A 27,959-nucleotide genomic window follows, 5' to 3' on the forward strand; every position below is an offset into this window, starting at 1 on the left:
TTCACTCACTGCTTTTTCTACTATACCACAGATCAAGAAGCAATAGTTAGAACTGGACATGGAACAACAGGCTGGTTCGATATTGGGAAAGGAGTAGATCAAGGCTGTATACTGTCACTCTGCTTATTCAACTTAATATGCAGAGCACATCATTTGACGTGCCGGGCTGGCTGAAGCTCAAGCTGGAATCAAGATTGCAGGGAGAAATATCAACAGCCTCAAAAATGTACATGACACACTACCCTAATGGCAGAAAGCGTAGAGGAACTAAAGAGCCTCTTGATGAAGGTGAAAGAGGAGAGTGAAAAAGCTGGCTTAAAACTCAACATTCAAAACACTAAGATCATGGCAAACGGTCTCATCACTTTGTGGGAAATAGATGGGGAAAAAATGGAAACAGTGACAGATTTTATTCTCTTGGGCTCCAAAAATCACTGTGGATGGTGACTGCAGACATGAATTTAAAAGTCGTTTGCTTCTTGGAAGAAAAGCCATGACAAACCTAGGCAGGGTATTAAAAAGTAGAGAAATCACTTTGACAACAAAGGTCCGTATAGTCAAAGCTATGGTTTTTCCAGCAGTCATGTATGGATGTAAGAGTTGGACCATAAAGAAGGCTGAGCACCAAAGAAATGATGCTTCTGAACTGTGGTGTTGGAGAAGAATCTTGAGAGTCCCTTGGACTACAAGCAGATCCAACCAGTCCATCCTAAAGGAAATCAACCCTGAATATTCATTGGAAGGACTGATGCTAAAGCTGAAGCTCCAGTACTTTGGCCACCTGATGTGAAGAGCTGACTCATTGGAAAAGACCCTGATGCTGGGAAAGATTGAAGGCAGGAGGAGAAGGGGATGACGGAGTGTGAGATGGTTGGATGGCATCACTGAGCAGGTTCTGGGAGTTCGTGATGGACAGGCAAGCCTGGCATGCTGTGGTCCACGGGGTCGCAAAGAGTTGGACACGACTGAGCAGCTGAACAACAACAACAGTGCTGCCATATTTTTGCAAAGAATGTAGAGCTGAGCTCAGGAAATATCTCCTGAGCTGAACAAAGAAAAACTACCATGGGCCTTACCATAAAGGAAACTTTTAGCAATACAGTATGGTCAAAAAAGAAAAAGTTCAGAGACGTGGACGCTGATGGAACATTAATTGCCAAGGACTGATAAACATGTGGGACACTGACTAGCATAACACTTCTTGTTAATTTTAAAAGGAATCCACACTATATCCTGGGCTTCCCTAGTGGCGCAGGCAGTAAAGAACCTGCCTGCAATGCAGGAAACCTGGGTTCAGCCCCTGGGTTTGGAAGATCCCTTGGAGAAGGAAATGGCAACCCACTTCAATATTCTTGCCTTGGAAACCCCATGGACAGAGGAGTCTGGTGGGCTACAGAGCATGGGGTCACAAAGAGTTTTCGTGACTCAGTGACTAAACCAGCACCAGAAAGAAGCCTGAAAGGAAAAGGCAATGTGACTCACCCAAGTATCCAATCAGACTGGCCCCGATTGTCCGTGCGGGCCCATTGAGGTGTCCTGCGGAGTTGTGGATCAGCTTCACAGGAGTGGCGTTCTCATGGGAGGAAATGCCTAACTGAAGAACAAACAGGAAAGGAAAAAATGTCATGAGAGAGGAACGGTCTCAACATTCTGACTGGAAAAGAAAAAAAGAACATGAATGGGGAACATAACTTTGCTCTCTCGACTTCTCAGTATGTTAAAAAACATGAGCGTTCATTTTTTAAAAACGTGCAAATACTTGCAAAGGTGTGGAAACTCGGAGGAAGCAAGTGAAATATTAATACAATCCACTGAGAGAAAGGTGGTGAGGGGGTCTTGGGGAACAGCTCTGGATTCCTTCTGAATGAAACTCGGTTGTGGTGTAAAGGTTCTCAACACTCACTGCCTCCCAGTATTTCTGATCAGTGAATATCATAGAATAAATATAAGGCACTGTCCGCGTCCACCCTAACAGGGGCAAGGGGAAAGTTTACAAGTTCGACATGAAAGCAAAAAAAAAATTGTTTCACACTGTATGCAAATAAATGTCACATAAATTGCTCAGAAGTTTATGGATAAAACATGCCCACACAAAAGAAATGTATTTTGCACAGACATACACAATTTGCTTTTAAAGCAAAAAAAAATGTAATTCATAGACGTAATTCTGTTGTTATCTGTAGAACTAAATTTATGTGGTTTATGTTTCTCAGCAGAGAGATATATCTATTCACAGGCAAGCCTCTGGCTTAAGAGCTTGTCAGTACTTAGTATTCCCAAATCCTTTCCTTCCAGCCTCTTGATTTCCTTCCCCTTGGCTTTGCCTCCCCTCAACAGCCAAAATGTCTTGTCAAGGTCACTGACGACTCCACCTTCCTAAACCTGACAGTCAGTCCTTAGCCTTCACCCTTCTTGACTGCTCTGACACGTCCGCCACAGCAAATCTCTGCCTTCAACACCAGACTCTCCTCGCTTTCTCCTTTCGGGCTGGCTCCTTAGTCTTCCCTGCTGGCTCTTCATCATCCCCCCAGGGCCGTGACACTGGAATGTGCCAGATCTCTGTCTGTAAACCTTTCCTCTTCTCTGCCTGCATCTCCTCTTTGGTGACTGCACCTAGCCTCGTGGCTTTAACACCACCTAGGAATAACCCTCGGAGAAGGCAATGGCACCCCACTCCAGTACTCTTGCCTGGAAAATCCCATGGGCGGAGGAGCTTGGTAGGCTGCAGTCCATGGGGTCGCGAAGAGTCGGACACGACTGAGCGACTTCACTTTCACTTTTCACTTTCATGCATTGGAGAAGGAAATGGCAACCCACTCCAGTGTTCTTGCCTGGAGTATCCCAGGGACGGGGGAGCCTGGTGGCTGCCGTCTATGGGGTCACACAGAGTCGGACACGACTGAAGCGATTTAGCAGCAGCAGCAGGAACAACCCTAGCATTCAAACCTCTCCCTTGAACCGACTCCTATTTTCACGAGGCTTTGAGAAGCCTCTTGGAGACACCAAAGTTTTCCAAAACATAATTCTCAACATCTCCCTCACCGGCCCCCAAACTACTCTTCCTATAGTTTTCTTCGGATCAGGACAAGGGACCCCACTTTCTCCTGGCCTACTACCCAGGCCTTCTCTCCCGTCGTTCTGGCCACAGCTGCCTCTCTGGCAGGCCTGTACTGTCCCCTCAGGGCCTCAGCACTAGTATCCCTGGAATGCACACTCCACTCCCCTCCCCCCATACATACATCATTCTTTGCCGCCTTCTCTCTCTCAAGACTGCTCCAATTTCGCCTTCTCAGGGAGGCCTCCTCCGACCCTCCCACTGAAACTATCAGCCTCTCTGTCCCCTTTCCGGCTTGGTTTTTCTATAGCACTCTTCGTCTTCCAACAGACTCTATGATCAGGTTATTTCTTTCGTTATTACTGTCTGTCTCTTCCATTAGAATGTAAGAACGTTAATAAAGGCAGGGATTTACTCTTCATCTACTGCTGTGTCCTGAACAAAATGGTGCCCGGTGTTTAGTAAGTTATCCAAAAAAAAAAAAATTAAAATAGCAGTTCTGTTCTTTAGTTTCCTAAGGTTCAATTTATTAATTGCCAATGAAAATATAAGAATATAAACTGGGCACTTGGAAGGAAATTCTCACTCTTCCAGATTACACTAAATGGCTAAAAATGTTGTGGCTTAAATCCAAAGCAAAATAAACCAAAGTAATACATGAAAAATGCTGTTTTTAGCAACCACTCCTGCTTGGCGGCGGGGACGGGGGGGGGCGGGGAGGGGGGTGCCAGAGAAAGCTCTGGAACACCTTTGCAGGGAGCATCAGCCGTGACCCATTGGGAAATCATTCTGCTTACCTGCTTAGCGATGGCTTTGCTGTCCAGCTTGTTGTACACCTTCCGGATTCTCGCCACTGTCAAGGCGGATACGGACAGTGCATAGAGGCCGAATGACACCTTTTCCTCTGGTACTAATGACACAGGAGATGGGACCACACCTTCAGATTTTGCATCTTTACCTTCAAAAGAAGAATAATCCTTTTCAAAATTATCAGCTTTTCTCTTGATCCTAAGACAATTTTTTAATTCTTATCATTATTTTTAAATGGGTAGCCTTGAAAATCTTTTAAAGTGGAACAAGGAGCTAAAATTTAGAAACTGTTTTACTTAATTTCCAGCTCTTCATTTATTTCTTTAATTAGAAAATAAGGAAAAATCACCCAGTCAACAAAGCTTTGCCTGGAGAAAGAAATGGCAACCCACTCCAGTATTCTGGCCTGGGGAATCCCATGGACAGAGGAGCCTGGCAGGCTACAGTCCATGGGGTCTCAAGAGTTGCACATGACTTAGTGACTAAATAACATAAAGCTTTGCATCCCAAGTTTTACTCTTAAAATATACTTAATATGCAGCACAACGTAAAGGAAGAAGAGTTCTAAGTATGACCAACGGAATTACAAAACACTTTCTCTTGGTTCCAAGGAACAAGTGAATGAGTGGAACATGTGAGCTCTGTAGCATTAGGTCTCCTCCCCAGTGAGAACTCTCATATACGCCTCTCTTTATTCCTCTAGTAGACACAGCAGAGTAGTTCTGAAGAAGGTGACTTAGTGTGAACCTCTGCTTTCTCACTTAAAAGCTGCATGACCTATACATCTCTGCACCTCATTTCCCTCATCTATACAACGCGGATGATAACAATAGTTCCTGAGTCCTGGTGTTTTGAGGAGACGAATGGATACTTGTGAGGGGCCCAGAACAGCTATGTCCTTCTTGGGTATCAATTTATTCAGCACATATTAAGTGCTTAGTCAGTGTTAGCTATTATTAGATATTATCTGAATCAAGAAACTAAGTGAAAGCAAAATTACATAGTCATAGTACTATTATCATTCATCGTATACTTGTCCCAAATCTACTTAAAACTTTGGCAGAATGAGAATGAGGGAAGGGAAGGTAGCATCTGGAAAGAGCACTACCAAAGAACTGAGCTTAACATCAGCGCTCTGATTCTAAATTCCTTTTGGAATAAAGGATAACAGGAGTGGACTGCAGGAATAAAGAGACGAGGCAAACTGATGCTAACTGGTCCAAGCTAAACAATGTTATGTGTGTGTTTGTCAGACTCTTCCTTCTTTCCTTTTCCCAAAGGACATACATTTTAAATGGCTTCGTGTAATAGGAGAAATGACAGAGAGAAGAAGGTTGGGGTTAGACTGTTAAAAGTAAACACACCCACATCTTGGAGCCAAGAAAAGAAACTGGAAAACTAGTGATCAGACATGAAGACAAGAAACAAGAATGGACGGGATGATTAGTGGAGGAGAGCATTCTGAATAGCAGAGAGGGGTCAAGTTTCATGCTGAACGCAGAGGAGAAGGCCCTTTTATTAGACAAACGTAATGTATAATCTTATCTACACGTATGCACTTATTCACACATTTATATCACAGGAGGTTAAGTCTTACATGATTTTAAGAACAAAGAATAAGTTACTCACATGGCATACATACGGCCTGAAAGCTTCCCACGTAATTTGGTCCTAGTTCATAAATGGTAGTAACATTTGAAGGAGGTAATACTTCTTCTAGAAAGTGTGTAGGTCCCAGGCGCCAAACCAATGAAGCAATTTGGCGCTGGGCAGGCGGAGTACCAATGTAGGCATAGACTGTGCTAACCACTGGTGGGTTTGCAGAGCCTGAGCCCCCGGGAGTACTGTGAACATAATGAAGCTGTAAAGAAAAGGAAAGCAAATTTGTGAGAGTCAACCCCAAACACTGTCACTAGGAAAATAATCATTTTTCAAATGAAGATTTTCATTATCCAGGGCCATACAACTTTATAAATATACAAATGTTGTTGAGCTGCGAAAGATAAGAGCAGGCCAAGATTCTAGAAACGGATGCGCAAGATGGAAATTTGTAACTAAACTCTGTAATACAGATAAACCACCTAATGCTAGAAAGGGCAACAGACAAATATAGAGACACTACTACTCTCTGGTTTGCAAATGAAATTAATGATGCTGTTATGGAATTTTCAGGTTGATATAAAAAGAACTTTCCAACTATGGTTAGGCAGGCAGTCTTGCAATTAGTTATAACACTTGCAATGTGAGTGTGTTGAATAAAATTGCATTAAGAGTTTTATTATGAATGAGTAAAGTGCTATACAAATCTTAGAAAAATGAGTATTAAATAATTTGTGCCATTACTGCCATTCAGTCACTCCAACACTTTGTGACACCGTGGACTGCAGCATGCCTCCACCTTCTCCTAGAGTTTGCACAAACTCGTGTCCATTGAGTCGGTGATGCCATCTAACCATCTCATTCTCTGCCACCACCTGATCCTTTTGCACCTCAATCTTTCCCCGCATCAGGGTCTTTTCCAATGAGCTCCTCTTTGTATCATGTGGCCAAAGTATTAGAGCCTCAGTTCCAGTATCACTACTTGCAATGAATATTCCGGATTGATTTCCTTTATGAACGACTGGTTTGATTTCTTTCATGTCCAAGGGACTCTCAAGAGTCTTCTCCAGCACTACAACTCAAAATCATCGATTCTTCGGTGCTCAGCCTTTTTTATGATCCAATTTTTACATCTGTATATGACTAATGGAAAAACCATAGCTTTGATTATACGGATGTTTGTCGGCAAAGTGATGTCTCTGCTTTTTAATACACTGTCTAGGTTTGTCATAGCTTTCCTTCTAAGGAGGAAGCGTCTTTTAATTTCAAGGCGGTAGTCACTGTCTGTAGTGATTCTGGAGTCCAAGGAAATAAAATCTGTCACTGCTCCCACTTTCCCCTCTTCTAACTGCCATGAAGTGATGGGACCGGATGCTATGGTCTTAGGTTTTTGAATGCTGGGTTTCAAGCTAGCCTTTTCAGTCTTCTCTTTCTCCTTCATCAAAAGCCTCTTTAGTTCTTTACTTTCTCCATTAGAGTGGTATCATCAGCATATATAAGGTTGTTGATATTTCTCCTGGAAATCTTGATTTCAGCTTGTGATTCACTCAGCTCAGCATTTCGCATGATGTACTCTGCATATAAGTTAAATAAGCAAGGTGACAATATATAGCTTTGTTGCACCCCTTTCCCAATTTTGAACCAGTCTGTTGTTACTAGTTCTGGTTCTCACTGTTGCTTCTTAACCCACATACAGGTATCTAAGGAGCCAGGTGAGGTGGTCTCATAGTCCGATCTCTTTAAGACTTTTCCTCTTGTTGTGATCCACACAGTCAAAGGCTTTAGTGCAGTCAGATGTGAAGCAGAAGCAGATGTTTTTTTGGAACTCCTTTCCTTTTTCTATGATTCAACAGATGTTGGCAATTTGATCTCTGGTTCCTCTGCTTTTCCTAAATCCAGCTTGTAGATTTGGGAGTTCTTGGTTCACATACTGCTGAAACCTATCTTGAAGAATTTTGAGCATAGCATGGGAAATGAGCACAATTATACAGTAGTTTCAACATTCTTTGGCATTGCCTTTCTTTGGGATTGGAATGAAAACTGACCTTTTCTAGTCCTATGGCCACTATTGAGTTTTCCAAATTTGCTGACATGTTGAGTGTAACTAAAATGTTAAGTGCTGTTAAAATACAGCATCATCTTTTATGATTTTAAATAGCTCAGTTGGAATTCTGTTACCTCACTAGCTTTGTTCATAGTAATGCTTCCTAAGGCCAACTTAACTTCCCATTCCAGGATGTCTGGCTCTAGGTGAGTGACTGCACCATCATGGTTATCCAGGTCATTAAGCCCTTTCTTTTATAGTTCGTCTGTGGACTCTTACCACCTTTTTATAATCTCTTCTGCTTGTGTTAGGTCCTTACCATTTCTGTCCTTTATCAAGCCCATCCTTGCATAAAATATTCCCTTGACGTCTCTTCGCCATGACCCATCTGTCTTGGGTGGCCCTGCATGGCATGGCTCATAGCTCCATTGAGTTATGCGAACCCCTTCTCCACGACAAGGCTGTGATCCATGAAGGGGGTTATAATTTATACACACAGTTTAATCTCAGTGAAAAATATATTTTTAGATTTGAAATTATACTACTGTTTACTGACAAGATGCTTAAACTGTCATTCAATTATTACAATAAACATATAATTATAGAGTGTAAGAGATCAGGAAATCAAGTAGCTTCTTACAGCACAGGCAGCTCTCATCTGTTGACAAGTGTGTGCAACATTTCCACAGATTGTTTTGTCTTAACACTGTCCCAGCTTCAGATCACACCTATTATTCTGTGCTTTAAAGAACAGTTCCTTGTGATGTTAAGAGTAGGAGTATGAAGACCAACATTTGACCTAAGGTTAGTTTCACAGGACTGTGACTTCCCACAGGCATAGTAATCATGATGATGATATCAATGTATCAGTAATAAATTTCCTACTTCACAATCCTAGAAGTTAGACATTTTTATTTTCAATAATATTAATACTACAAATAATGAAGAAGCAACCTTCTAAAGAATCTACAAGCCCATTTCAAATGCAATGCTGTATACGAAGAAAACATATGACTATTCCCACAGAGTTCATTTCAGGATTTATCATGTTGAAACAATGTCACAGTAAAATATCTTTAAGGAAGGAAATGTATTCAAAGGGGGCCCATTTCACTACTTTTTAAACTTCAATTCGGAAAAGGCCCGATTCATCTTTGTTGCTTCTTTCAAGTGATATCTCTATAAAAATGGATACCATCTTTTCAAAGTTAAAGAACTTTAAGAACTTGCTAAAGTGGCACCCCACCCCAGTACTTTTGCCTGGAAAATCCCATGGACGGAGGAGCCTGGTAGGCTGCAGTCCATGGGGTCGCTAGAGTTGGACACGACTGAGCGACTTCACTTTCACTTTTCACTTTCATGCACTGGAGAAGGAAATGGCAACCCACTCCAGTATTCTTGCCTGGAGAATCCTAGGGACAGGAAGCCTGGTGGACTGCCGTCTATGGGGTCGCACAGAGTCGGACATGACTGAAGCGACACAGCAGCAGCAGCAGCAAACACAGTTCGGTAGAAAGTAACATGCAAAATTCATCCTGACTTAAAAAAGGACCTTTGGATTCTTTACTGGTTACTCAACTCTCTTGCCTCTCTTCTGAAAACTGTACTATAGCTATCGAGAGTAATGTGTATGCATTCATTCATTCATTCATTCAACAAACAATAAGGAAACACCCAATATTATTTTCAGGGACTAATTCTGTTGATCTGAAAACAAATATGAATAAAAACCATTCAAACTCTAAAGGAAAACGGAATCTACTGGACTGCACACAGTAGTAAAAATGAAGTGACAAAATAGTGCGTTCATTGTTTATTGAGGCATCTAGGGGCTTCCTCTTGGCTCAGCTGGTAAAGAACCCACTTGCCAATGCAGGAGATGAGGGTTCGATCCTCGGGTCGGGAAGATCCCCTGAAGAAGGAAATGGCAGCTGGCTCCAGTATTCTTGCCTGGGAAATCCCACAGAGGAGCCTGGCGGGCTACAGTCCAGAGGGTTGCAAAGAGTCAGACACAACTTAGCGACTGAATAACAAGAACAACAAATCTGGTTTCCAGCCATCCAACTGGTTTCTCTATGGTGAAAAAGCACTTTCCAATCCGGCAAGTGCTTGTCCTTCAGTGCTCTTGCACTGTCCTTGTCCTTCAGTGCTCAAGCACCGTGCTATTCACTAACACCTTCAGTACCTTGTAACACCTCCTTCATTTCTAATAAAGTGACATGAATTAGCCTGCCACATGACTCTCACATGCTGTTTTAAGTGGGCACTGAAGGACAAATTAAAATTAAGCCAGTATTTTAAAAAAATACGCTTGCAAACACACACATAAATGCTTTGCACACACCACTGAACTGTCTTGTAAGGTGGGTTTCTGAGCACGCTCACCTTCACAGTGCTGACAAGCTGGCCGTCGATGTAGAGGGTTGCAGTGCTGTTCTTCAGCATCCCTTTGCTCATCACCAGAACCAGGTGATGCCACTGTCCCTCAACGATCAGTTCTCCACAACGGAAGCGAGCACAGCATGGCAGAATCTCATAGAAAGAGGATTCTTCACTAAAATCATCAACTGAAGGAGGAGGGGGAAGAAATTGAAAACTCATCATCATCCTCATTCTACAGTTATTCACATTGAGACTTCCACTCTGTTGGGCTAACATCTTGCTGTTGTGCAGTCACTAAGTTGCATCTGACTCCTGCGACCCTGTGGTCTGTCTCCTGCCAGGCTCTTCTGTCCATGGGATTTCCCAGGCAGGAACACTGGAGATGGTTGCATTTCCTTCTCCAGGGGGGTCTTCCTGACCCAGGGATTGAACCCATGTCTTCTGCGTCGGCAGGCGGATTCTTTACCACTGAGTCACTCGGGAAGCCCAGACTATTATGATGATGATGTAAATAAAAATACCTTATTCATTGAATAACTTAACTGTAGTAAAAAGTAAAACCTGGGACATATTTCGCTCATTTCTGCTCAAGATGCACGGTCATAATCAAAGTTATGATAACTAATGAAATGAAAAATAAATAGACTGTAAAATAAATTTACGACAGACAAAAAAAGAGATTAGTTGAATACTACCCATTATGGTCTGTTATAAAACATCTTTTAAAATCATAGTTTAACATGCATTCAATTATAGACTTAGAAAAATAAAAAAGAAAATTAAACAGTTTATTTTTGCTTTATGCTCTGTTCAGTGATACAAGGGGGGCAACTATTTGTTCTTACTTTGTAGTTGTACAGCCTTGACCTTTAGCTGACGACTGTTGGTAACAAAGTGATTTGTGGAGTGGAAAATTTTTTCTTTTTTAATTGGAAAGATATTTTCTTTCCGCTCTGGGGATCTGTTAACATTTGCAATCATTTCTTGACTCTAATCTGGCTTGCCTCTGCTACCGAGTATGTTGCCATATCATGCCAGGATATAACGCGTTAAGTACTAACTTAATGCTAAAATAGTTAAAATTAATTTATCTTTTATAAGAATTCAAAAGAAGATGGGACAGCAGCAGAAATCCAGATATTAAAAACTCATTCCTCCCCACAACCCAAGAAAACTTTTTAAAAAAGAGCTAATCTTAACCATTTACTTTAATGCAGACCCAGTGGTTTTCAGGACAAACTCATATAATATACCAACAATTAAAAGTTTGTATTATTTTAAGAAACAAGCACAAATAAAACATCATACTTTTGGAATCTTAAAATATTTTCATACACTGAAAAGCCAAGATTTTATTTTTAAATGATGATTCAGAGTATACATCTACTGATGGGCCTACGTCATGGACTAAGGGATGCAAAAGAAAAGATAAGAGGTAGGGGTGAAACCAAGAACTCTTCCCTCTCCCTTCCTGGTTAATAGACTGAATCCTCTTGAGAGCTGTAGAAGATGAAAAATTTTTCTGAGAGCTTCACATTCTGACTCAGGCTTAAACTAAGATATATCCAGCATTCAGTGGTATTTCAGGATATTTAGTGAGCCAACTGGTTCTGACAACTTTAAGTTACCTAGGCATCTTAATGAGCTGTAGCTGATCAGAGGATAGATGCTTATAAAAGTAATATTGTTAATATTACTAATGTATATGTTACTACAATTTCCAATGATATATTAACTACTGTAGTCTTATAAATTATATTCAGTGAATGATATAGTTAGAAAACATTTTTTATTGAAATATCCCCAATCCAAACTTTTCTATTAAATTCTAACCTCTTTCCAAATTCTCCATTATTATTCACTTAACTCATTATTCCCTTTTCAATTTTTAGGTAGTAGGGTCCAGATTACAAAAATACAAGTATCATGAGTGGGAACTTAAGACTTCTGGGAGGGTAAATGGACAACAACAAAATAAAAATTACAATCTATGAAGTCCAGGTAAGTGGTAAAGAATATAAACAAAGGCTATGACAGTGGGCATAGGGAGGAAAGGAAAATTCAAGGAACATTAAGGAGCGACAGTACAGCAAGACTGAGTAGAAAGGGGGGTAGCTTCCCAGCTGAAGTTTCAAGGATGATTTGAGGTATCTAGATAGCATAGCTTGCTCCTTGGAAGGAAAGCTATGACAAACCTAGACAAGATATTAAAAAGCAAAGACATCACTCTGCTGACAAAAGTCCATATAGTCAAAGCTATGGTTTTTCCAGTAGTCATGCATAGCTGTGTGACTTGGACCATAAAGAAAGCTGAGCACCAAAGAATTGATGCTTTCAAACTGTGGTGCTGGAGAAGACTCTTTGAGAGTCCCTTGGACAGCAAGGAGATCAAACCAATCAATCCTAAAGGAAATCAACCCTGAATATTCATTGGAAGGACTGATGCTGAAGCTCCAACACTTTGGCCACCTGATGCAAAGAGATGACTCACTGGAGAAGACCCTGATGCAAGGAAAGATTGAGGGCAGAAGAGGAGAGGAGAGCAGAGGATGAGATGGTTGGATGGCATCACCAATTCAATGGACATGAGTCTGAGCAAACTCCAGGAGACAGAGGAGAGGAAGCCTGGTGTGCTGCAGTCCGTGGGGTTGCAAAGAGTCTGACACAACCAGCGACTGAACAACAACAGAAGACGGGATAACTGCTAGTGAGGGTGCTATTCACCAAGACAGGAGAACAGAAGGAAATGCAGATTTTACGAACAAGTATTTCTGTTGACTTTTATTCACATTAAGACATCTAGCGTGCAGTGAACATATGAGGACAAAGCCTGGGACACAAATTAAAAAATTTTAACTTCACAGTGTCCCTGAGGTTACAAAGACATAATGCTAACAGAAAATTGATGTTTTCTCATGAAAAGCTGGTTGAGTACAAAGACTAAACACAAAAGCTTGAAGAATATGAATTTTAAGAGGAAGATGGAAGAGAAAGCTGTTGAAGGAAATTGCGAGAGAGGTCAGAGACATAGTGAAAGAACAGAGGGAGTAGGTATCTCAAGACTGGAGGTAGTCTTAATTAGGAAGAAAATAGAAACAGAATCAAATGCCACAAAATGGGCAAATAAAGGATTTTAAAGCAGTTCCTGTATTGATACCTAACTCTGTGCTGATCGTGGTTAAGAATCCTAAGACAAGAAGCCTTACTGATGAGTTAATATTCGTATTCAATTAATAAGTGAATAGTGACTACAGGTGAAGCAATATATGCTATTATTTTATTTAATTAGTTAAAAGACAAAATTAGATGATAAAAAAGAGGTATGTTTATATACAAATGCTTATATTCAGAGCAAAGAAAATTCAGTGAACTGATATTTCTATATTATTTTACTTGTATTTTTTAGGAAGATCTTCATGAATACCTTGAGTTTGAAGTCAACAATGTAATGGTATGGCATGTTGGAGGGAATTAAGAGAATTAGGATTATTTAAATGGTCAGTATTAAGCCTTGAAGGTTAGCAGTGAATAAAGTAATTAAAATGTTATTGTGTCTAGCACAGAGTGGCACATATGGTGGGCAGGTGCTCAATGAATATTCATTAGTCAAGCAGAATTCACAGCCAATGGAAATCCTTACTAAAATGTATTAAACAAGCATCCTGCTTTCCTAGCAAAAGCTGTGATTTCTTGGCGAGCAGAGATGAATCCTTATTTTAGGACCTCTCTCCACTGTTTTCTATCTAAGTCTCTTTTGAAAGTGAAAGTGTCCTGAAATTTCACCAGTAAACAATCTTCAAGCTATCATATAACCTATTCTATTCTATAATAATTTAAATGAGAGAAGAATTACCACTGGACCTCAAAACTGAATATTACAATGAAGTTTGGTACTTTTAATAACTGCCAGGAATCAAAAAGAAAAAGGCAGATACTGACCATAATTTTGGAGTAGTTCCTCTTTGGTGGAGACAATCAGAGACCGATCTTTTGCAGAGAGAACTATGGCAAGGCATACATAATGGTGCTCAGAAGAATTTGCTCGGCGAACAACAGTAAGGAGTCTGACTGGGTGGTTACTGGGAGGAGAACTAAAATGTTCAATGCAAAACCAGCTGGAGTAGCTTAAGCCAGATGGAGGAGGGAAGAATCGTTCACCTAAAGTGAAAATAGAAAAATAACAATGAGAGAGTTTGTGTTGACTCATATTTGTATTTGAAAAAGGTGCCAGAAAAAGCAAAATCTCTAAATAATACATAGTCTGCTGGAAAAAAAAAAAGAATCTCATAAGCAGAGAAAGTAATACTTACCAGAACCAATACCGCTGACCACGGCCCCATCGATAAGACCTGTTGTGACAGCATTGTTTGTAGGGGCATTATGAGGGGCCAGACTGGGCAGGAACAGGCAGCTATTAAGTAAAAGATAAAGTACATTTTAGAGGGCAATTGTTTTCTTCTCTTATTGCTATGTACTTACCACAGTGAAACAAACTACCATTATTTAAGGGTAATCAGAGATAAGAGATTATGGAATAAGTCTGGATGCCTAACAAAGTCCTTCCCTTCTTTTAATTATGAGAATATCAAAAGACATTTTAAATTAAAAAAAATCACGTATAATTTGCACATGGTAAAATGCATCAATGTATAACCCTGTTCAAGATACTGGAACAATTTCATCATCATATTTATAGACAAAGTCCCTTGTGGCCCTTCCTGGTGAGTCACTCTCCTCTGCTAACACTGTTCTGATTAGTTTCACCCAGTCCCAAATGTGTTTTAATTCACTGTCTGATAATAATACACAACAATGTTCTTAAAACACAATTTATGTATAAGAATCCCTCAAAAAACTAGCACAGATATAGATCTTTTAGTATTTATATCCATTTTGAGGCTAAGTGACTTATAAATATGCTCTTCTAGATTTGCTTTAGATTTCTTTTTTAAAAATGATTAATATATTTTATTCAAGAAATTATAAGCATAGGAGTGTCTCTATTTTTTTTTTTTTTTCTTTTTGGCCTCGCAACTTGCAGGATTCTCAGTTGCCCAAACAGGAACTGAACCTGGGCCAGCATAGTGAAAACCAGAATCCTAACGACTAGGCCACCAAGGAACCCCTCCTAGACTCTATTGTTACTTCTACTACTATAGTTTTTTTCTGCCACTTGCAAGTATTTACTCATTTAATGTGATAGTAACTGAATACATATAATGTGTAAGCTAGTAAGTTAGGTCATTTGAGGGGAAAAAACCATGACAAAACCTTTTAATTTGTATGTTATCTGTAACTTTATTGTACTAAATCAGGTGTTGATAAACATTTTCTTGAGCAGGCCTGATCATGAATATTTTATGCTTTGCAGACTAGATAGTCTCTATCACAATTTTGTACTCCAACATGAAAATATTATAAATAATGTATATACATAAATGAATGTGGTTGTGTTAAAATGAAACATAATTTACAAAAAAAGAAAGAATTTTCAAAAACAGATTTGGACTGTGGACCTGAAACTGCTGATTCCCATACCATACCAACTTATTTAGCATAATAATTGAAAATAATTAAATCTAAAAACTTTAAAATAACATACTCAAGAACTCAATCATTTGAAAAAATATAGCTGTATTGTATCATTTGAAACTCAATGATTGAAACTCAATCATTTGAAAATATACTGTATTGTACTTGAGTAAATTTAAAACCAAAGGTCTATTTGTCAAAGGCAAGACTGAGGCATAAAATAATATAAGGTTTGGCTACCTTGCAAATTTCTTACCCAAACCCTTCAAGGGATGTGTCAAATTCAACAAAAGCTGGAGTAACTGATGACCCATGAAGTCTGATGTCATGTGGGGTTGTCATGGAGACCAGACATTTCACTCTGGTTAGGGGTACAGTACTTCCTTCTGCAGATTTCACTAGGCTCTTGCTTATCCGGTAATGGTTATCTTCATGTAAGCTGAAAACATTATCAGAACCCAGACCTTCCATGGATGTGATCATACTGCCTGTAAGTCAAAGAAAATCTCTTGGGAAGAATATCACTCAGATTTCTAAAACAATGACTTTAACAAGACTGATTAATTTTTAAATACTATTCTTTCAGTTTCAATCTACACAATAATTTTACTTTTAAAGTCTAAAGTTTTAATTTCATTTATGTTCATTTTAAAACTTAAATATCATCATTTTTTACTTTGTTATTTATTACTAATGCAATAAAAACACTGCAGAAATGTTGGCAACTACAGAGTACAAGTATAAATCAGATAGAAAAAGAATAAAAATCACCAATGATCACTATCTAAGCCACAGGTACAGTAAAATTATAAACTACAATTAATGATGTTCATAGAAACCAGATTATACTTTTATTCCACAAAGTTATTTATCTTTGAGAAGAAAATATTTGAGAAGCATTATAAAGGAAACAGTTCATTTTTCTTATTAAAAAAAAATCAGACATTAATAGCAGAAACTTGCTCCTCCCATTTTCTCCCCATTTTTAATTCTTCTAACTATTAAACATGTGATCACAAAAATACTTGAATTGATGCATGCATATGCAATGCATGCATATGCATGCAAATGGTAAACAATTTCAAGAACAAAAAAATAAATTTTATACAAGCTGTTCTATTCTTTTAGGAATACATCACAAATGTCATGGAGAAAATATTCCCTCTCAAGATGAACCCTATGAATTTACCTGTTTCCCTCTTAAGTGTGCTAACCATTCAGGCAACCATAAACACCTTTCAGTATTCTCTTAGAGAAAGGAACTATATTTGTCAGTTCTAAGGAACTATGCAAAGTACAAAAACAACAAAAAATATATATACATGCAGGGGATGTATATTAACTGATAAGAAAAACTGAAATACTCGTCTTCCAATAAAACTGTGTTCGAACTTGAAAGATCTTCAGGTTTCCAGAACACAGTATTTGCTCATCACTGATAAACCACAGGAAATATTAAGGTTGAAATAATGGTTAAAGGCTGTTCAGTCTCTTTGATTCTCGCCTGAAAAAAGGGGTGAACTACATCCTTTAAGAATGGGCATTCTAATTTAAAAAAAGAAAAAGAGGAAAAAAAGGGGCATTCTACTCTTCTAAGTTTTATTCTTTCCTGCTTCACTAGTAATGGTCACTTCAATTCATCAACACAGAGCCTTAACTATGGCTAATAATCAGACAAAATAAACTGTAATATTAAAACCCAACAAATTACAGAATTAATGCTGGGAGGAAATCCAGGGCAACTGAGCTCTCTAGTGAGAACATTCTCCCCAGAGCTCGTGCGTGGATGGAATCTGGTGCTTTTCCATGGTCCATGATGGACAGGTAGGCAGCTCCTACATTCTGCTAACACACCCTCCCATCATCCTTCTATCAAAAACGTCTATTCCTTGGAGTTTCCTCATTAGCAATCCTATCACAGCCCTCTCTGTGAAACTGTCAGTTTTTTTTTTAAGTATATTTTTATAAAAAAAATTTTTTTTAAGTCTTTATTGAATTTGTTACAATATTGTTTCTGTTGTTTACATTCTGGTTTTTTGGCCATGAGGTATGAGGGATCTTAGCTCCCACATCAGGGACTGAACCTGCACCCCCAGCACTGGAAGGCGAAGTCTCAACAACTGGACTACCAGGGAAGTCCCCCATCTACTACTGTTGGCATTTCACTCCCCCTTCTTCCCTGTACTAACTCTTGCCAGCGTACTGGGGGATGTCAACCTAACACCCCACTTCTATGATCACCTTTCCTCCAATGAGCTTTGCCTCTGCTTCACTCCAGAGCCAAAATTTGGGCACAGTCCTCTTCCTTGCTCGTCTCACTGCTCCAGTTTTGATTGCTATTATCCTATCTCCTTCTTTCAGTTCTCCCATTCTTATCCTCTCACTACATTTGCTCTTCAGACATGCCACTCTTCTCCCTCCCAGTGATCCGCTCCTCTTCTCCCAGCCTTGCACTAGCTTTTTCCTCTATCTATCCCATTCTCCTCAACTATTGTTATTAGCATTTAAAATTTCCCATTCTTCATGTCCTCCTGCACCAATTGTCTTGCAAAGCCTCAGTCTTTTAATAGTCCAATCAACCACCCTGGTCCAGGCAGCAAAAGTTAATTGAGAAAGGCAGAGAAATTATGGATCCTCTGAGAAAGAGGCAATCCCCTTTCCAAACCAAGGATTATTCTTTACATAGTTCTCATCTTCTCTGGATGTTGCTTACATTAATGCTTCCCCCGCCATCCCTATCAACTGCTTCTCCAGTCAATCAATGAGATTTATGTTTTTCTATTTAAATAACAATGAACAAAACCCAACAAACCCTTTTATTCCATAGTCGAACTTCTCTTGAAATACTATTCATCCTCTACAGGATTTTCATTTATAAGATAAACCCAGAAAAGGGAATTTCAAAAGTCAACTTACTTCTCATCTCTGGCTCAAAACTCAGTGAACTTGGTTTGTGGACCCTATATTGTTTTAGCAGTTTTTTGTCCCAGGCACCACAATTTAATGGACTTGCCAAACGCAAAAACTCCCTAAAGAGGAGACAAAGCAAAGTTGTTCCTTGATTGAGAACATTATATAATTCATAAACTAAGCACACAAAAAAGTGATTTAATGAATTATAACAAACCAAAAATGCTAAAGCAATCCAAACAGTTTTATAATACACAATGTTAATTTTATGTTTTAACCACAAACCATTGAAAAGAGCACAAAATATTGTGACAAATTAGAAAATGAAAACCGAAGAGCATGTTCTCCTGGAATATGATACAAATCACATTTGTGATACAAATATAGTGAAATGTTATGGGATTATACAAATAGAAGCCCTTTATACCTAGTCATTTATGGCATCGTGTAAAAGGAAAAAAATAAAATAAAAAAGACTTTTTTGAATTTTCAAGTCCATACAGCAATATACCCAAACATTTAGAAGTCAGGTACCCTTTGTCAGTTTTTCACAGAGAGAACGCAATATAATTAGCTTGTAACTCATGGATTATTGACAGCTAGGTGCTTGTACCACCATGCAGCCTTCTCTTCTGATAATTCATTCACTGTGAAAACCAAGCCTGTCGAAATGCTTGGTTTCCATTGCTTACTCTGGTTATTTAAGCAGGCAATATAAGTTATTTAGTAAATACAAGTATTAGGTATGAGATACTCTCTCTCACTCACTCATTCACTCTCTCTACTTTTAAAGTAGCAGATCACCAAAAAGAATCAGGGGAAATCTCCATGCTGCTTTCAAAACTTTAGGTCTCTGAATACATCCATAATGTGATGGTCAAAGTAAGCAGAGACCGTCTCAGTAGTGTAATTAGTGTAATAATGAACTGTACACATTAGTTAGTGTAATAAGGACTACCACACTGCCTGGTACAATACTGTTTAACCTGCAAAGGTTTTTCTTAATCCACCATTAGCGTGGGGTTAGTTAAAAAATATTAATTACAAATAGAGTTCAACCATTTTTAAGAAAGTTTTAAAAGTTTATGAAAAAGAGGTACTTTTACAGCAGAAAAAAATTATTTTATAAAGAGAGCAACTAATATTCTTAAAGTGATAAGATATATCAGTGTATTTTTTTTAAGGTGGGACAAATTGATTTACACATTAAATATGTTTGGTTAAGTAACTTAAAGGAAAGTCTTTTTTTTTTAATGTTTTATCTGTAAAACACAGATGAAAATAACTTTTTTATATTAAAAAAGTTATTCAAATATACCTATTTCTTGAATGGCTAAATTATGCAAGGTACATTCATATCATGGAACACAACTCAGCAACAGAAAGAAACTCTTGATATACAACAATTTAGACGCATCTCAAAGGCACTGTAATAAGCAGAAAAAGCTCATCACAAAAGGTCATAAACTGTATGATTTAACTTATGTAACGTTTTCAAGGTGACAAAATTATGAAGCTGAAGAACAGATTAGTGGTTTCTAGGGATTAGAGATGGCGGGAGTTAAGGAAGTGAATATGATAATATAGGGGTAGCACTGGGGAGAGCCTTGTGACATCTTAATTGTTGTTGTTTAAACAACTAAACTGTTGTTGTTTAGTCACTTAGTTGTGTCCAACTCTGTGACTCTATGGGCTGTAGCCTATTAGGCTCCTCTGTCCATGGGATTTCAGGCAGGAATACTGGAGCAGGTTGCCATGCCCTCCTCCAGGTGATTTCCCAACCCGGGGATCAAACCCATACCCCCTGTATTGGCAGGGAGATTCTTTACCACTGCCACACAGGAAGCCCTAATTGTGTGATGATTACAGCAATCTGACCCAAGTGATAAATAGCAGGGAACTACAGTGTACATGGATACATAGTACCAATGTCAGTTTCTTGGTTTTGATGCTGCACTGTAGTTACATAATATGTCACCACTGCGGGAAACTGGAAGATGGACAACAGAACCTCTCTTCACAACTTCCTCTGAATCTGTAACGATTTTAAAATTTAAAAAGTGTTTCTTAAAAGACTTCATAAAGTGTTCATAACTATCAAGTAAATGCAAGTCATATAAATATAACATGACTTCGTTTTTAAAGCATGGTGAGTTTGCTGGATTCTAGGAGGAGAAACGGCCAACAACAAACACATCACTTTTACTAATAACTAGACTTATCTGTTTCTGTATTTTGAGCATTTTGCCCATTTTGGTGGTGGTCTGGTTTTGCCCACAGGTAACTGAATATATGTTTATAGAGCAAGAACTCTTGACTACAAAGACTCTGCAAACGGCCATCACTCATGGCGGCTTATGTGAACGTGAAGAGGAGAGGGCACTGACCTGAGCACCATGGGCTCCAGCGCTTGAGAGGCTAATCGCTCGAACATGCGCTGCAAGGGTGGGTGCAGCGAGTGGTCCTCGTCAGCCAGAGCGGCACTGCACCGCTGCAGCAGTCGTGCATGGAGACCAGCTTCACACATGACCTGCTGGTTTCTTTCCGTGTGCACCAGGGATTGTAAAATATTGGCCACGGCAAGTTGAAGGTCCAAGGCATGCTGGAGTTAACAAAGAAATCCGTGAAACCAGGGCATTCTTAATAAGATAAGTGATAGTTCTCTCCCTTTAAAATGGGAAGCACAACTTTCAATATGAGGTGTCTCTAGACACTTCAAATTACATTTAGATGAATTAAGTAGCTGGCATAGAGGCACAAAATAATCCCGGAACAGGACTAAGGAAATATTTCCAATCTTCATTTTCTTAGAAGCATATCCAGCATCCAGCTAGACTCCATTCTCTTTCAAGTCCATCATATTACATGACTATATACAAGTAACAGTATTTTTGTCTAAAGTCTTTTTCATGGTAGGTAAATAATCACATTAAAAGCCTATAGTTAATATTCGTGACACTTTAGGCCTTAGAGACCATACAGCATTTTAACAAAACTGGTCAACCAAACTCTAGTTCATCCAAACTCTAGTGCTACAACTAAAAATACATCAACAGCTTGAAAATGGTATCTTCAGTTATTTCTCTCCTGGTCTTATTAACAATTATCACTGCTGAGCAGGATTTACAAGGAGAAACAGAATTATTTTAGCACTAGAAGTAATCCTCTTGCATTTTAACAAACAGGGGTGGTCCTAAGACGGCGGAGGAATAGTATGGGGAGACCACTTTTCCCCCCACAAATCCATCCAAAGAACATTTGAATGCAGAGCAAACTCCATAAAACAACTTCTGAATGCTGGCAGAGGACATCAGGCACCCAGAAAAGCAGTCCATTGTCTTCGAAAGGAGGTAGGACAAAATATAAAAGATACAAAGAAAGACAAAAGAGTTAGGGATGATCTGTCCCCGGAAGGGAGTCTTAATAGAGGAGAAGTTTCCAAACACCAGGAAATCCTCTCACCGGTGGGTCTGGGGGAAGTTTTCGAATCTTGGAGACCAACATAACCGGGAGGAAAAATAAATAAATAAAACCCACAGATTACGTGCATAAAGGCAACTCCCAGCAGAGAAGTACCCCAGACGCTCGCATCTACCACCAGCAAGTAGAGGTGAACGGAGAGGAGCCGGCGGCACTGCTTAGGGTAAGGACCGGGCCTGAATGCCCTGAGGGCAATCTGAGGGAGCTAAGGTGAGATAGCAACCTAACTTGGGGGATAGCCAGAGAGAGAGAAAGAAAGAAAAAAAAAAGAGAGAGAGAGAGAGAACTATCTCGTGAGCCCTAACCTAAGGCACTGCTAGCCTGCTCACAGAACAAAGGACTGAGCGAATACCAGAGAAGAGCTAGCCGGCTGCGGACCGGCGGCCCATTCCCCGCCAGAGGCAGGGGTCAGGCGGGTGCCAGCCAGAGCGAGAAAGGGGCAAACTCAGTCCCAGAGAGGGCATCCTCTACCAAACTGCGAACAAGCTTCCAGTTTCTAACCAAAGACTTCCTGAGATTCTGGACGGTTGACATCTGCCGGGAGGGTCGCAGCCAGAGATCAGCTCCCCAAAGACACACATGGCACACGGGAGACAGGCGTGCCCGGAAACCAAGGCTGGTACCGGGTACGGCACAAAACGCAGGCCCAACCGAGTCTGCGCCTTTGTGGAGTACTGGAGAACTTGAACCTGAGCGGCTTAGACCTGGGAAGTGCAACCCTGGGCGTGCTCCCTGCATAGCAACCTGCAGCCTGAGCAGTATAGACTGGGAAAGCACACATGCTGTGAGCAGGGGCAGATCCAAGTGTGGCCGAGACACTGCGAGCACTCCCCACACGCGCCAGTGATATTTGTTTGCAGTGTTCATCCCTCCCCACAGCACGACTGAACAAGTGAGCCTAAACAAGAGACCACCTTCGCCCCCTTGTGTCAGGGCGGAAGTTAGATAGACACTGAAGAGACCCGTAAACAGAAGCAGCCAAATATACAGAGGGAACCGCTTTGCAAGTGACAGGTGCAACAGATGAAAATCCCTGTAGTTAACACCGACTACACTGGAAGGGGCCTATAGATATTGAGAAGTATAAGCTAGAACAAGGAACTATCTGAAACTGAACTGACCCCACACTGCCCACAACAGCTCCAGAGAAATTCCTAGATATATTTTTACTATTATCATTTTTTTGTTAATTAAAAAAATTTTTTTTCTTTTTTAAGTCCTCTATTACTCCTTTAATTTTCATTTTTATAACCTACTATTACCTTGCAAAAAAAAAAAACCACACTATTTTTAAAGCAAACTTTATATATATTTCTTATACTTTTTATGATAGGTTTTTTTTTTTTAATATTCTATTTTTGAGAGTCTGACCTCTAGATTTTTAATCTTTGCTTTATAGTACTTGTTATCAGTTTTGTACATTTAAGAATCCAATCTTCATTACCCATTTTACTTAGGAGTGTGATTACTGGCTTGATTACTCTCTCCCCATTTTGACTCTCCTTTTTCTCCCCCAGGTCACCAATATCTCCTCCCTTCCCCTTCTCTTCTCAACCCAACTCTGTGAATCTCTGTGGGTGTTCTGGGCTGCAGAGAACACTTAGGAAACAGAGCACTGCCTAGATCTGTCTCTCTCCTTTTGATTCCCCTTTTTCTCCTCCTTCTCACCTCTCTTTCCTTCCTCCCTCTTCTCTTCTCTGTGTAACTCCATGAACCTCTCTGAGGGTTCCAGACTGTAGAGAGCACATAGGGAATTGTTTACTGGCTAGCTTGCTCTCTCCCCTTTTGATTCCCCCTCTTCTCTTCCTGGTCGCCTCTATCTCCCTCCTCCCTCTTCTCTTCTCCATGTAATTCTGTGAACCTCTCTGGGTGTCCCTCACTGTGGAGAATCTTTTCACCATTAACCTAAAAGTTTTATTATCAGTGCTGTATGGATGGAGAAGTCCTCAGGCTACTGTAAGAATAAGACTGAAAACCAGAAGCAGGAGGCTTAAGCCCCAAACCTGAGAACACCAGAGAACTCCTGACTCCAGGGAACATTGATAAGAGATCATCCAAAAGCCTCCATACCTACACTGAAACCAAGTACCACCCAAGAGCCAATAAGTTCCAGAGCAAGACATACCATGCAAATTCTCCAGCAATGCAGGAACATAGCCCTGAGCTTCAATGTACAGGATGCCCAAAGTCACAACAAACCCACAGACATCTCAAAACTCACTACTGGACACTTCATTGCACTCCAGAGAGAAGAAATCCATCTCCACCCACTAGAACACGGAGGCAAGCTTCCCTAACCAGGAAACCTTGACAAGCCACTTGTCCAACCCCACCCACAGGGAGGAACCTCCACAATAAAGAGGAACCACAAACTGCCAGAATACAGAAAGGCTACCTCAAACACAGCAATCTAAATAAGATGAAAAGGCAGAGAAATACTCAGCAGGTAAAGGAACATAATAAATGCCCACCCAACCAAACAAAAGAGGAGAAGATAGGGAGTCTACCTGAAAAAGAATCTAGAATAATGATAATAAAAATGATCCAAAATCTTGAAAACAAAATGGAGTTACAGATAAATAGCCTGGAGACAAGGATTGAGAAGATGCAAGAAATGTTTAACAAGGACCTAGAAGAAATAAAAGAGAGTCAATTAATAATGAATAATTCAATAAATGAGATAAAAAACACTCTGGAGGGAACCAACAGTAGAATAATGGAGGAAGAAGATAGGATAAATGAGGTAGAAGATAGAATGGTAGAAATAAATGAAGCAGAGAGGAAAAAAGAAAAAAGAATTAGAAGAAATGAGGACAACCTCAGGGACCTCTGGGACAATGTGAAACGCCCCAACATTCAAATCATAGGAGTCCCAGAAGAAGAAGACAAAAAGAAAGGCCATGAGAAAATATTTGAGGAGATAATAGTTGAAAACTTCCCTAAAATGGGGAAGGAAATAATCACCCAAGTCCAAGAAACCCAGAGAGTCCCAAATAGGATAAACCCAAGACGAAACATCCCAAGACACATATTAATCAAATGAACAAAGATCAAACACAAAGAACAAGTATTAAAAGCAGCAAGGAAAAAACAACAAATAACACACAAGGGGATTCCCATAAGGATAACAGCTGATCTTTCAATAGAAACTCTTCAGGCCAGAAGGGAATGGCAGGACATACTTAAAGTGATGAAAGAGAAAAACCTACAACCCAGATTACTGTACCCAGAAAGGATCTCACTCAGATATGAAGGAGAATTCAAAAGCTTTACAGACAAGCATTTTAATAAACAAACTGTACTCTAAAACACTTGTCACTGAGTGAAAGTTGCTCAGTCATGTCTGACTCTTTGCAACCCATGGACTATACAGTCCATAGAATTCTCCAAACCGGAATACAGGAGTGGGTAGCCTTTCCCTTTTCCAGGGGATCTTCCCAACCCAGGGATCACACCCAGGTCTCCTGTATTACAAGCGGATATTTACCAGCTGAGCCACAAGGGAAGCCCAACAGACAGACAGGCACGTGTATCATCTAACAAATAAACTGTACTCTAAGACGTATGCTATTACTAGACATTAAAAAAGTTAAGGCTCAAATAGAAGAATCCTGTTTTTCCCCTTGATCTATTTCCGTATGTGACATAGAAAAGTTCTGTATCACTTTTTTGGCCCCATCCCCTTGCTTGTGCAGTCACACCTTTCACTATTAAAGACAAGGAGGCACTAATATACACAAGCTTACTTCTGGCTGTGTCACTGACCCAACAGAGGCCAGGAGATCCAGCATAGCAAGCATGGCTCCGGGATGGATGATGACGGCATCAGAACTTGAGAGAGATGAAGTTGCCACATGTGGTTTCAGGTCAGCAACGTTTTTAGGAGGGTAGACGGGGGGAGTAGAAACAGAATGATACGCGTGCCTGTGAAGAAGAAAGAAGGGTAATTGGGTATTTAATTTCAATCATAGTCTCTGTTCATTTTCTTCACCTTCTATTACTTTAAGGTTGGGAAATTAAAAAACCTATATATTATCAATTCTTAGTGAGTCACATACAGACAATTTCACTATCAATTCTTCTGGGTCTTATATGTTTTTACCATTTACTATTGGAATTGTTTCATTCAAGAATGGTGCATGATGACTAGTTGACACTGCTCTAAGGTATACTTGAAAGTTGCTGCAAGAGTAGATCCTAAAAGTTCTCATCACAAGGAAAAGAAGTATTTTTTCCTTGAATCTATATAATGGATGTTAACTAAGCCATATGAATACACATGCTAAACTTACATAGTATAGTACATCAATTATATCTCAGTAAAACTGAAAGAAAACAAAGGAGAAAAAAAAAAGGATAATATATGCACCAGAAGATATAAAGAACAGGTTAAATTACAGTGATTGAAAGCTTTAGAAACAACAAAGCTCTAGGAAAGATGACAATTCTGATAATTTATGATCAGAGTACAGGTCATACTAAATCTCTCGGTGAGATTGTTTTCTTTTTAATTACCTATGTGTTTTTAACTTTTCCTTGAACCAAGGGCAATATAATCAAGAACAAACACGATCAAACAAGATGGCCTACTCTATAACTGGTTCAACTGAGTCAGGGTTGGCTTTAAATCCTGGTTCTGTGCATACGCACTCAGTCATGTCCGACTCTTTTGAGACCCCATAAACTGTAGCCTGCCAGGCTCCTCTGTTCACGGGATTTTCCAGGCAAGACTACTGGAGTGGGTTACCATTTCCTACTCGAAGGGATCTTCCTGACCCAGGGAAAGAAATTCCGTCTCTTCTGTCTCCTGGAATGGCAGGTGGATTTTTTCCCAAAGCACCTTCTGGGAAGACTGGCTACCTGGCAATATAGGTATTAAGCATCAAGGGAGTTTTTCTTTAGGTTACTTAACACTACATTCATCCTTTTTTTCAGAGAAGGAAATGGCAAACCACTGCAGTACTCTTGCCTCGAGAATCCCGTGGATAGAGGAGCCTGGTGGGCTGCTGTCCATGGGGTTGCACAGAGTCGGACATGACTGAAGTGACTTAGCATGCATGTATGCACTGGAGAAGGAAATGGCAACCCACTCCAGTATCCTTGCCTGGAGAATCCCAGGAGCAGAAGAGCCTTGCAGGCTGCCGTCTATGGGGTTGCACAGAATTGGACACGACTGAAGCGACTGAGCAGCAGCAGCAGCATCCTTTTTTGCATTATCTTCCCTACCACTGAAAATATTCATCACAATTTTTTCAATCTTGGGATATGTCCCGAATACCCATTTCATCTCATCAATGATATCCTCCTTCTAGTTCATATTCTTCTTCAACAATTCATGAATTTTGCACATTTTGTGTCTTGGCACAAGGAAACAGATGCTTGTGGCTTCGACCTATGGGAGCTCTTTGTTCCAGTGAATCGGTTTCGGCATAATTTGTCTAATGCTGAGCTCTGTCACTGAGAGCAGTGCAGTTTCAGCTCTCTGGCACAAGAGCAGCTTGGGAAACAGATGCTTTAAGTCACTGATTTAGTAGCAAAGAATTGGCACTGCCACGGTCTTGTTTTTTTTAAGTACCATTCTCTTTTTAACAGAGATTCTAGGAAAGTATTCAGCTTCACTTAAAAAACATGCTCTCCCCATTTATTTAAAGTCAGCATTATCCTCCACCTACTCATTTTTTTATTCTCTTTTTCTTTTTCTGTTTTTGTTCAGGAAGATTTAATTTCTAAACTTACTAAGGTAGATTTCTAAATGCTCATTACCAATAGGTATACTCCTCTTATGTTTCTCCCCTTATTCTTACTCTTTTCACTTGGAAAAAAAATCCATGATTTCTCCACTGTGTAATAGGGACTCCAAACTTAAGAATTTCATAAAACTTGCCTTCATTACACACAAAAGTAGCCCAAATGTGAGGGTAAGAAACATAGATTCTAACTGTATATTCTAATTACAGGTCTTCTCAAATTATTTGAGTTGCCTGATATAAATTAGCACTTAAATTATGGATATGTATAGCTAGCTAGGAAGAAGTCCTTTATGCCTTTGGAAACTGAACTCTTTACTAATACTGACTATTACAGTGGTAAACTTTCAATCTTTTACAAAAATATTCTAATGCAAGAATTACATTTATTCTTCTCAAA

At 39.7% G+C, this 27,959-nt stretch overlaps 1 protein-coding gene across 8 annotated transcripts in view; it reads right to left on the minus strand.

Moving 5' to 3' along the window:
* Positions 1–27,959, minus strand: part of WDFY3 (WD repeat and FYVE domain containing 3) — a 284,092-nt gene that overhangs the window by 101,621 nt on the left and 154,512 nt on the right. For all 8 annotated transcript variants that reach the window (XM_061420694.1, XM_061420690.1, XM_061420695.1 and 5 more), the window contains 10 exons: positions 25,559–25,736; positions 20,720–20,934; positions 18,339–18,451; positions 15,679–15,910; positions 14,201–14,301; positions 13,830–14,048; positions 9,894–10,075; positions 5,495–5,726; positions 3,853–4,013; positions 1,483–1,594 (listed from right to left, as the gene is read on the minus strand). In XM_061420694.1, coding sequence (XP_061276678.1) covers positions 1,483–1,594; positions 3,853–4,013; positions 5,495–5,726; positions 9,894–10,075; positions 13,830–14,048; positions 14,201–14,301; positions 15,679–15,910; positions 18,339–18,451; positions 20,720–20,934; positions 25,559–25,736 — 1,745 coding nt within the window. The remainder of the gene's footprint in view (positions 1–1,482; positions 1,595–3,852; positions 4,014–5,494; positions 5,727–9,893; positions 10,076–13,829; positions 14,049–14,200; positions 14,302–15,678; positions 15,911–18,338; positions 18,452–20,719; positions 20,935–25,558; positions 25,737–27,959) is intronic.

The sequence above is a fragment of the Bos javanicus genome, chromosome 6 (assembly GCF_032452875.1).
Source record: "Bos javanicus breed banteng chromosome 6, ARS-OSU_banteng_1.0, whole genome shotgun sequence".
Classification (NCBI taxonomy): Eukaryota; Metazoa; Chordata; class Mammalia; order Artiodactyla; family Bovidae; genus Bos; species Bos javanicus.